This window comes from Falco rusticolus, chromosome 5, assembly GCF_015220075.1.
Source record: "Falco rusticolus isolate bFalRus1 chromosome 5, bFalRus1.pri, whole genome shotgun sequence".
Classification (NCBI taxonomy): Eukaryota; Metazoa; Chordata; class Aves; order Falconiformes; family Falconidae; genus Falco; species Falco rusticolus.
The window spans coordinates 10,337,119-10,349,213 of NC_051191.1; the positions used below are offsets into that span (position 1 = coordinate 10,337,119).

Sequence of the window (12,095 nt, forward strand, 5' to 3'; positions counted from 1 at the left end):
AAAAAAAAAATCACAGTGTGAAATTAAAAGATAAATATCTGTTGACAGTAGTAATTTTATGGTTCCAGAATGTTTTCAGCATGAAACATGCTGCCTGGATTTCTGTCACACGCTTTTTACTGTGTGCTGTGCTTTTAGGCTTACCTGTGATGGGGGTGACTACCTTGCCTGTTCCTGGGGATGTGTGGTCCTGAGTATTGGTTTTCCTTGGTGTCACTATGTGTGGCCTCATGATCCAAAACTTTTGGAGCAAGCCTTGTTCCTTGTATCTTCTTTGTTCCTGTTTTCCCCTATTCCCACTTGTTACACTGTTAGTACTGCTTCCACCCTCCAAGTTCTTGAAAGTCACCGATACCCAGGGCAGTAGAAGAGACTGAAATGGCACCAGAGCTGAAGAGGGCTCTGGAGTGGTACTCCCTGGTAACAGAGGAGGGAAGATAGTAATAGAAAGATTGGTCAAGTGCAGTGACGGAAGTGGGTACCGGGAAGCTATTGAAAAGACGGGTTGATATGACAGTACGTTCAAGGGACTGGGGTTGTTGAGGCTAGGGAGCTGGGAGTGACACCAGGATGGAAATGAGGGATGCTGCATCTTGACTGAGAAAAGAAGGTGGGGAGCTGCTGGGATGATATGTGGTCTTGCTGCTGTAGTGCTTTTTTTCCCCTCTGTCCTTTCCAGCTCCTCTTTTCTCATTGCTTGTTTGCCCAGCTTTTTCTCTGGTGAAAGGAGTAGGGAATGGGAGAGTCCCTGAGGGCAAGGAAGGAGTAAATGAGTAAACAGATCCACAAAGCTCTGCAAAAATGCCCCTGTCTTGTCTGAAATACAACCCAGCCTCACCTCTGGGGCATGCCTTGGCACTGCAGTTCAGCTGCATTCTTGCTGCCACAAATAGAATATGGAGTGGATGTCCTGTCAGGTAAATTTATCTCTTTTTTTCTTACCTAATCTTGCCCTCTTGACTAATTAACCACAGAGGCACTTTGCTGTGTGCACAGAGGCTGCGGTGTGGGTTTTATATCTAAGAGCACTTTTTCAGTCAAGGTGGTGAATGTTTGAAGCGTTTCAGGGCATGCTGAGGCAGAGTTACTGCATGTATCAGCACTGATTTGGCCTGTTTTGCAAGGAAAAAGGATTTTCTTGACTAAAGAACCATTTTTATGGTGTTTAATTTCCTTAGTAGAAAATAGAGGGGGTAGAGAGATGAAGGAAGATGTGTTTCAAAAATCTGTGCAGAACAGGAAACTTTATTTTTTAATATAAATCCTATGAAGTAAGTGAAGAAGAAAGGGGAAGGGGAATATGGTAAGCTGTGAGGATATCTTTACTTATGTCCTGTTCAGTACTTTACCATGACCTTTCAACAACCCTTATTCCTTGGAGTTCATTGACTTGAGGTAATTGAGCCTTGAGCAAATAAATCCTAATAGTTGTCTGATGTGTGCATTTGCTTATTTCCAAAGTAATACCTGTTCCCTTGTATAAGCAGAGATTAACCATTAAAGTAAAAATTTAAACCAGGTCATTAATATGTCACAGAAGAGTTGAGGCTGTGAACAATGTTCCAACTATTCATAAATAATTTTGTTTAGTTTTTAAAAAAGCAAAAGGGTCAATCAAAAGAACACTTTAGACAAATAAAATGTTCATTGAAAAAAAATATCAGAAAATCAGTTATAAACATTTTATATAAGTAGTTACCACTTTTTCTAAAACTCGGACTTTGCAAAGGTCACAGGCTTTAAGACTGATAAAATTTTGTGATCTAGGAGACTAGAATCTATAAGTAATAGAGATATTTGGCCATTTTGCTGTGGAATGTATTTCTTTTGAAGAACTGGATGGTATTCAGTAGCTAATGTAAATTGGTGGTTTCAGGCCATTTCCTTGTTGACTTGTGACTGCATCTCTCACAAATTTCTATGTTGTCAAGCAAGTAAACCAAATTTTAAATTGGAATGACAAATGAACTGTTAATCCCTTCAGGGCAGGGCTGAGGGAGCTGAGGAGGGAGGAAGGGAGGGCAGGGGAAAGTTTGAGGTGCCGGAGTGGATAAACAGAGGATTTCAGTTTCCATGTGGCTTGTCTGACTCCATTTAATGAGAGTTTGCTCCAGTTTTAAAAAAGTATAGCTGGATTAATCATTACAATAACCACATTAGTTTGTAAACTGTAACAAAAATAAAGGGAACCATAGCCTGTAACTTACTGAGGGAGGAAGGACTTCTTACTAGGTTTTGCACAGAAAGAGTCTGGTTCCCATGGGTGATGTAGCAGTGGTGGTCATCTGACATTTCTCAGGGTGCAGGCAGATGTCTGGATGACCTGTGCCTCAGAAAAACAAGGCTGATGCTCTCAGGCTGTTAGCCATTGGGAAATGCAATGCACAACCCTCTTAAAATTTTCTGGCATTTCTTTTACATACCATATACTCTGGTCTTTTAGAATTCTGGTAAGTCTTAATTCTGCAGCAGCCTTACCCTTGGAATATCCGTCAGCCCTTGCCCTTGCCCCTCTTGCCATGTGGACCACGTTGCTCAGGAACGTGATGTGAGCAGCAGACAGCAAGTCTGAAGAGGCTGGACTTGCCGATCAGCTGCTCTTCATTTGGTCTGACAAAGGGGTTGCTGTTTCCTTTGAGTCTGAAGGGAAAAAAATAAGTTTTATGTCTTCTGGGAGAAAAGAAAAGCGCTTGGTAGGGTAGTGGTAATACTTGAAAAAGGATGTTTATTAAATGGAATACAGAGCACATGAATTCATTAATTAGTACACTGATTCTTCAGAAAAAGGCACATTTGCTCAAAAATGGAAGCATTTCTACAGTCTTCTAGAGCAGATTCTCCAAAAGCTTCAACACCCTCCATGCTGGCCCTTTTCTTCACCATGTTGCAACTTCTGACTCCAGTCATTAGCCCCAGCCTGCCATTGCCATTTGCTTTCACATGCAGAATGCTGTCTTGCTTTCTCGCTGTCTGGAAGTGGGCTTAAGAAGTCAGTATTTTGAGTGTGTTGTGTGATGGGTTCTATTTGTTCTGTAGAAATGAATTTTGTAGGCTGTGAAGTCTTTTCAGGTTTTCTAGGACGACAGTAACGGAAGTGTCATGCAACATGCAAACCAAAAGGTTTGAAGGAGGAAAAAGATCAGTACATGTTTTCAAGACTCTTACTTCCAATTCACAGTTCCAAGCTGCAAACAAAATGGTCAGACCCCATTTGGTACGAGCAGGATCAAGAGAGCATGACTGTGTATGTCTTTGGGTCTTTGTTTCTCCTTGTCTGTGGGATAACAGTCCACTGATTTTACAGGTTATAGTAGCTGAATGCTGATGAGGCATTCCACAGGTCATTGGGGAAAAAAATTACCCAACCCAGCTGGCAGACTGAAAAAACCCCCTGTGGTATCACTTCAGGAATGTACTTGGGTATGTACGCACGGCTTTCCAGTGTGACTGCCCTTACCTGCCCGGGCTGCTCTAGCACCAGCAGGCCATAGTGACTCCTTGGTCACTAAATACCCTAAGCCGTCAGATTTCTTATGAGGGCTCCTGCTCTTAACTTAATTTCTAGCATAATACTTACACTAGAGCTTGGAAGGGCAACCTCAGTCATGTGGTTTTCGTAGCTGTGCCAGTGCGATTGTCACGGCGGTCGATAATAGGACACTGGGTATTGACGTTGCCCTGGCTATCGCACTGAAGACGGCTACCGCAAAACACTAGAGTTTTAACTAGTTTTCCTTTGCTAAATGCAATTAGAATGTAATACTTCCACTGTCAAAAAATCTCTGAAAAATTCCATGTTCTTGGAAGTATTTTGGAGAAGGGCATTTAAACTGGGGATTGGGGTGGGGGGAGGAACAAAATGTTTGTGAACTCCCTCCATGTACTGTGTTTTCTGAAGTCCCAGTTTTTCCATTGTTCTGTTGCCATGTTTGTAACAAAAATAGAACATTATTTTTCACCAGTTCTTTTCACCTGTTGCCTGAAAAGCATAGACAAGTTATATTAAGTGATTAATTGCAGGAATTGTGGCACATTCAAGACAAACAAAAAATCTCTAGACCTACACTAAGAGTTTTGTATTGCATCTTTGCAGAAAACAAAAAACATTGTGCTTCACGCTTTATATTCTTCCCTGCAGTTGCCCACAATTGCAACAAAAAAATCCTGTACTCTGCAGGATAGAAAGCATGAGTGAGAGATTGTGTGTTGAGGTACTTCATGTGTGTGCTGTTCAACATTATTCTCTGAACAGAATGGGAGTTGTTGGAACAAACACCTTTTAAACAAATGCAAAATATCTGAGATTCAGTAATTGTGGCCTTTGTGTTTGGATTTACTATTTTTATTTGTGTTTGTATCTAAATGGTTGAGGTGATGAAGAAGGAAATGTGTTCCTGTTATGTATTTGGTGGTGGTGGTCGTTTGCTTAGTTTGGTAGAACAAACAGGATAACCAAAAACCTGTTACAATTTAATTTGGATAAATTAATTTTGCTGTTCAGTTTTTAGCCTTAGGTGGACAGATTCAAAGACATTTTGGGCATATGCCAGAGCATATATGGTCTCTGTATGAAGCACTGGGGGGTGTGTGTGTGTGTGTGTATATATGGAACTTGTGCCCTCTTATGGGATGCCGCTGTGGTGTGCAGGAATTTTATTCAGACTGAAACTTTCGATCCTATTTAGGCAATCCAAACAGATTTTTCTGAAAATAGTTTTGAATTATTTTGATTTTTTTAATATGTATGTGAAAATACCATGTATCTTTCGAGTACTTTATCAGGTTTTAATAGCCTTTATGCAGAAAGCTATCTAAATAGCCATCTGAATTGGCACAAAACCTATTACTTCAGTGCTAGTCCCCGGTTTTGTTTGTTGTTTTGTGGTTTGTTTGTTTGGTTTTTTTTCCTGCATTTTATTGTTTACTTGATGGTTACCTCCCTTCTATTGTGGAATTTCATCATTATTGGATTTCCATACAATATGTTCCACTATCCCATTGTCCTTTCTGTCTTACGTATGAATTCTCTGTAGAAGTGGACTTGCAGTTGTCTGATTTGCACAGGAGCATGACCTCTCTGGAGGCTGTTACAAACTGTAGTAGCTGAATATGATCTGGTAGTATTCATTGTGGTGGGTTTCTGTGCTGTTGATGTGTGTGGTTTCTGCACTGGAAGTTTCAGGGCAGGATGAGGATGTCAGCTGTGGTTGCTTTTACACCTGTACCATATGAAGAGTATTTCAGCAGAACAGGGTCTTGTGATTACATAGAGAATATCTTTAATATCTTCCCTTGGACCTTCATCCGTCTGTCTTTACATCTCTGAAAGTGGTTTTCACAGTAATGACTTTGTTCCCACTTGTTTCCTGTTTACTCTTGCACAAGAAAGGGAGGGGAACAGGATTCTCCTGAACAGGGTCCCCAGTTCCTTCACCTCTGTTTCAGGACTGGTGTGTTGGAAAAGTACAGTGGTTTAAGCCTCTGCATGCTGTCAGCGCTGCAGCTCTGTGCTCTGAGGATGGAGACACGCACACATACCCATTCATTGCTGCAGGAAAAAAAAAAAAGCCAGGAGCTTGTGCAAAGTTCCTGGTATTAGACAAGATGCTCCTGTTGGAAGCTACTGCTTTGCTGAGCTGCTGCCTGCCTGCCTGCCTTCCTCCCCTGTGGCCAGCGGTGGTGAGCAAGCTTAATGAGGAGGATGCTGGAGAAGTAGCTCCTGCTAGTTGACAGCATCCATTTGACACTGCAGGGATACTGGAGTTCAGGAGGATCTTGGCCACATGTGTGTTTGTGACTTACTGAGGAGCGTTACATTTATATTTTTTTTTTTTTAATTGACAAATATTTTTACATGGATTTGTTACTTTCAAAATAGTGTTGTCTACCAGCATTTCAGTCACTCAGCTTCTCTCAAGGAAGAAACTAGCTTTTTCACAGCCTTGCTGGAGGAAATCCTTGGGTGAAACTCTCTGCCAGGTTTGTAACAGGATGAAGCCGCTTCAGTTTTCTGATGGCTTTGCATAGTCTCACTAGGGAAAGAATGATAGTGATTAGCAATTGCCTACAAAAGAGAAATGTTAGAAGTCTGCAGGACTTGACATATGAAAGGTCTAGTTCTTGAAGTGATCATGACTTTGCATTAGTTGCTTGTAGACTTTTTTTATTTTATAATAATTTTTAGATATGTAGATATCTGTGTGAAACCATTCACTCCCTTCTGTGCCTTCCCCAATTCTAACCTCTCCCTGCCAAAAAAAAAGAATAATTTAGAAAATATTTCAGTGATGGCCAAGACTGATGTTAGGGAGATTTTATATAGAAGGTAGTATCAGTGACCTGCTGGCACAGTGTTGAGTGTAATACAGAATAGTGCTCCTCAGTGTGTTAGTCTCCTTTACAAAATGTAGCCACTCAGCTGACAGGAAGAAATATAAGCCTTACTTCAAAACAAAGTCCCTGTTTCTGGCAAAAAGCAGAAGTGTGTAAACGCAGAACGATGCATTTATCATTCAGACTCCAGTGGGAATTTAATTGGGGACAAGGAATAAGCATTGAAGCCAGTAATAATTTCTGTATTTGAAAGATGGAAATTAGGGGTAATAAATTTAAGTAATGGTTAGAGGGGGTTTTTTCCACACAACTTCTAAAAAAATTATTTGTTTTTCAAACCATTACATTTGGAGAGAGGTATAATATTCCCCTTTAGTAGCAGGGTGAAACTGAAGCTCCTGTGTGCAAGTTTGGTGTGCCTGCAGTTGCTCAGTTCTTAGCGTGTGCTTTCATGTGTGTAAACTCTTTGTGTCTTTTTTTTGTCTTTTGCCTTATCAGTAGATGATGTGCTTTCTCAGGACAGAAGGCTTGATTCTGCAGTGCCCAGATGGGTTCAGATGTGCTAGCTGGGAGTGCTCAATTCCTGGCAGACCCAGAAGTCTTTTATGAGTGAATCTGGCTAAATAATTTTCTGTCCTGGGCTGTATTCAGTAACTGGAGAAAATCTTGGGTTTGGCTCTTCTGTCTCAACTGCTACCACAAACTTTCTTAACGATATGCTGACAAAAATGAGGAAGTCTCAAATGTTAAGGCTGGTGAATGAATGAAATGTTACAAGGAACTGCAAATAAAGAGTTTTCCAGAGAATGCCAGATGTATACCCCCAGATGTATCGCTTTCACCATGATCAGTGAGTTTTGTATAAGGTCTGGGGACAGCAGGTAGTCCCAGGCTTGTTACTCAATTAGAGTATAAAACCACTGATTTTTTTTTTTTTCACAGCTGAGAACTCAAATTTGCCTTTCATCAAAACATTTAGTTGTTCTCACTCTCAGAAATCTCAGTATTAGCTGTGATTTCCTTAAACATTTTTTGGTATGAATTCAAAGAGTTGAAGCATGTGGCATTCTTTCCTTCTTTCAAAGCGAATACTTTGTAAAGAACCCTTTTCATAACTTGCAGGCACTGAAGCGATAGTGGATACATTGTCTAGAAGCTCATAAATTTATTTTTTAGAGAAAGCATAATCGTTCTTACAAGGTATGACTCAATTTTTTTCCTCTTTTCGGAGGATGAATGTATTGGTTATTGAAGGCCTCTACTGGTGCTCTGTGTGAACTCATAATGTTGATTTGTAAGGATATGTGATGTCTTGGTCAGCTACAACGAGGATGCAGTGTAACATGATGGAGACTAGGACAGCTGGACCTCTTCTTTCAACACCATCTTTATCGAACAGACCTTTGCAGGGAGAGGGTATGAGTATAGGTTTCTCTTGAAAGTTCAGATGAATATTTTTACATACACATTTTTAATTTGGCTGTTTGTGTCTACAAACCTAAATCAGGGAGTTAGATTTGACCAGCAAATAGAAGACACTGTTCAGTAGTTGCCAAGGTATCTGTGAATTACACTGTTCTAGACAGAGTAAATGAAAAAGGTGCTGTGTAGATGACTGTTAAATCCTAATATTGTAGATTTTTATTCTCTGTTTTAAATTATACAACTTATTGACCCTTTAACAGAAAATAAAAAAACCCACTTATCCTTAGTACCTGTTTTGTGTCTTTTATACCTGTGCTAAATAGATTCAGGAATGAAATTACTAAATTGGAAGCCTTTTGGCATGTATCCTACTAATGGAATTATATACTTATTCTATTCTATTTTATATTGTGATGGTGTTTCTTTTGATTTCTAAATAAAATGAAAATCCATGAAGACTGTAACTTTAATTCTTGTGTACTGAGAACAAGGGGGAGCTCAGTCCATTGACATGGAAGAAAGTTTTGAGTCAAGAATGAGTGGAACTATACTACTGCTTTCAATAAAAGTTAAATGGGTTACTTTTAATAGAGAACACTAGTTAAAGCAGTCTTAATTTCCATGCAGCTTTATCCTGCAGTTCAGAAAGGGTTTGTTGATGCTATATGGAGGGATAGTCCTTTTCTTTTTAATCATAGCAACCACTTTTTCTTAACTGTCATTACCAAGACCTGTACAGGTTCTTCATTTATACACCTATTTTTCTATTTTGAAATAGTTCAAGTGTTAGATCTTGTAATAGACAAAGATATTTCAGTCCATCTCAATAAATACATGTATGTTTATGCCTGATCTCAAATATCTAAATCACTTTGATTTGAACATAACTTTCAAGAACCTTATTTGCTTCAGTCTTTTCAATTTTCTCTTCTTTTATTCTTCTTTTTCTTTTTTCTTCCCCTTTTTGGCTATTTGCATGATTTGGATATGTTGCTTAAATGGACAGAACTGAAAAAAGAGATTTCTGTTTTTTTCCACATACATGAAGGAAAAAATACCATCCTCTGCAACTGTTTTCATGGTAGCCTTGCACTCTTGGGCAACAAGGAAATGAATTTATTTTCCCATTGCAATGTTCATATGCTTTATGTTAAGTTAGTAAGAAATGTTACATGACAAACCTTTAGAAAGTTTGCTGCGTGAATTTTTAATGTGTTGGTTACAAAAACGTATTTCAGATCTCATGTCTTCAATCATGTGAGATGTTACTAATGTTTTGAGATGTCCTTTAGTATTACTGAGTCCTTTTTTTCGAAGTTAACCTGAGTATCAAAAATAACTAAGACTGTTCTGTTTTCTGCAGTATTTTGGAAGCTTGCTTGTAATATTCTGCGTTGAACTGGCCTGTGGTGTTTGGACCTACGAGCAGGAAATAACGGTGAGTCAGAAAAGGAGGCTGTGTTTTTTCAAGAGAAGAAAACAGAAATTTCCATTAGCTAGCTGTTTTCTAATTGCAGTAGTGTTTATCTTTGTTCATTATTCCGACAGTCTAATTTCAAGCGGCTGCCTTTTTTTTTTTTTTTTTTTTGTTAAACAGAATTCTTCTGGGAAAGCTTTTCTGTCTGGAAGGTCCTATTTGGGTTTTTGTCCACCCTCTCTTTATTTGAGAGCCAAATCCTGCAGTCCTGATTTAAGGACTTTATTTATTGTTAGTTCTTGCTTAGGCAGGTTCTCATTGAATTCGTTGGAAGTTTTGAGGATCAGGTACAAACTTCAGCCTTAAGTATTTTGAGAGAGGAGATGTAAGAATTTGAAGGGGTTTTACCTCAGAAGCTCTTCATCTTTTGAAGAGCTATAACGGAGTGTACCTTGTAAAAAGACAGTGTGTTCTTTCAGTAGAGGACTTGTTGTCTGCTGAAATCTTCACGCTGCCTCCACAAGCTATAAATGCCAGTTTTAGGCAAAACATGTCTTGGCTATAAAACACTCTCATCTGTAAACTTGTTAAGAGGTTTTATCTCTGTCTAGTGTTTATAGCTGTACCAGCCTTTAATTTTCAGACTGAAGACCTGTAGCCATCATGCAAGAAAATGGGTAAGTGTTGAGCAGAAATTAAACTGACATGTTGTTCTACTGGCTGCTATATCCTTACGTCTTGTACTTGCTGTGGTACATTTTTATGAATAGACAGACAAATAGTTTCTCTGAGCTGCCAAGATATGCCCAATATACTGGCCTTTCCAACAGTGAGTAGTACATACATTGTAGTAAGATGGGAAGGAGCCTTCTTGATACTTACAGGGTACTGGGACAAAGGAATTTCTGGCAGATTTGAAGTCTGAAGTTATGTGGCAGCACTTTGCATCAGCATTCATTCCCTTGTAGTACAAATTCCAGAGGGGTGTTCTAATATCATAACTGTTACGGCTGTCCCTTTACTTTAAATGTCAGCTTACATTGATGAATTTTAAAGTTGGAAATGCAGAGAAGAGGCATGCTTCATCCTGTGGGCACAGCTACCCTCTGCAGGGGTTTTGCCAAGGATGACAGTTACAACTAACATCTGTCTTTCCACAGAAATCTTGCCAGCAATAACATAGCCTTCAGTGCAGTGGTACATGCCTCCTCCAGCCCTCACTAGTCGAGAACCTGAAGTTACAGTGTGCTTTAGTGTGATCCCCCAAGCTTTCAGTTACCTGCTATGCTACTGAAACCCAAACCTGGGACAGTTTGATAAAAGCTGTCATAGCCCTACCATATGTTAAGGCACTGGTTATGCTGCTTCTGTCCAGAAAAAAACATGGGTCTCCTTGCACCCCTTTGCAAAAAGAAGCAGTGCTGAGCTATGTGTCTGCACCTTCTGCAGTGGGTCACAGTGAACCCAGATACTCCATGCTCCTCTGGTTCTTCCTCTTTCTCCCAGGAGTCCAAGTGTATGAACATGAGCATGCAAACACAACAGATAAAAATCTGGTCAGCAACTGCTTTTGGTTTTTTTTGTCCCTATTCTTCTCTCCCTTTATATATATTTTTTTTTTGGATTCCGATAAGGAAATACTGGGATTATTTTGTTTTCTCTTTCCATTTGATTTTGTCTTCTTAGTGTCTTTGTTCTACCACTGCTGCTCTTTGTGTGATGAAGTGGGCCAGTCTCAGGTTTCTCGCTGCTGAAACTTGTAGGGAATGTGGCAGCCTGGAAGAGCACAGCATTTTTTGCAGTCATTCTTTCATATCTGTGCAAGTCACTTCCCTAGAGCTTGCTTTCTCCTATTCTGCTTGATTAAGATAAGAGTCCCTTTTTATACCCGTGGGTGTGATTTGATGTCATGTTGGTTTCAGTGTAGCATGAAATCACATGAGCCCCTGGTGGGTTTCAGAGAATTGGTTGGCATTAGTATAGGTGGTGGGTGATGTTGTCAAAAATGTCACTGAGGCATAACCACCTCTGCTGATCCAATATGAGCTCTCCTTGGCACGTGGACAAGATGCTCTAAGAGTCCTTGTATAAACAATTTTCCTTCCAGCTCATGATAGCTCTCAGCATGAAGTGTGCCTCATGACTTATTTATTCCACCCACAAGACTGAAAAGCCAGTGTGGGTGTACAGCTTACTTGGGCATTGGTCAAGCCTTGATACTCATTAGAAAAATTATAATGAATAAGTAGATCCCAATGGCAAACAGAGCTTTGCAGAATTTATGCTAACACCAAGCCAGCATCTCTAGTTTTTGTTTGTCTCCACACTACGGAAAAGTGTTGGCGTATAGTCAACGAAATGCATCTCAACATCATGTATAATTGTGCGGTATTGCATGCATGAGCTGAAAGAAAGCTTATTTTATAGATACATCAATGTCCTTGGTTTGGTATGTTGGCATTCTTGGAACCAAACAAACACAGATTCCAGTATTCATCCTTAGCTCCAGAATTCAAATTGCCTTCCTGCAGTGGGGTTTCGTTTGTTTTGACTTGCTTTTAATTTTCCTTCTCTCACTTCTTGATTCCGACCCACACACCCCCACCTCCTGGCTTTGCATTGTTTTCATAAAGAAGTTGAATGCCTTGTGTTACGTGTGTAACCTTGGACCGCATTCAACTCAAATAAGATAATAAAGAAATAGTCTAGCAAATAGAAGCTTAATTGCAGCAATATCAAATATTATCCAAAGAAGGTGGAGTGCTAACTTCCAATGCAGTGCAAAGAGAAATGCATTGAATAAAAACCCAAATTATTTTATTGTAGTGACCAGTGTAAATGTTTGTGGTAGAAATACTCTGTGATACTTTTTAAAGTGTTTTTAGTACACTACTGCTACCACATTTTTCACATAGACAAT

The 12,095-nt window shown here is 39.6% G+C and overlaps 1 protein-coding gene across 5 annotated transcripts in view; it reads left to right on the forward strand.

Annotated features, from left to right (window-relative positions):
- The window catches only part of TSPAN12 (tetraspanin 12), a 45,281-nt gene that overhangs the window by 21,194 nt on the left and 11,992 nt on the right, over positions 1–12,095 (forward strand). For 4 of the 5 annotated variants that reach the window (XM_037390706.1, XM_037390705.1, XM_037390708.1 and 1 more), the window contains one exon: positions 9,122–9,196. In XM_037390706.1, coding sequence (XP_037246603.1) covers positions 9,122–9,196 — 75 coding nt within the window. Of the gene's footprint in view, positions 1–3,304; positions 3,421–9,121; positions 9,197–12,095 lie in introns of all 5 variants that reach the window. The other variant, XM_037390709.1, reaches the window with a different exon arrangement.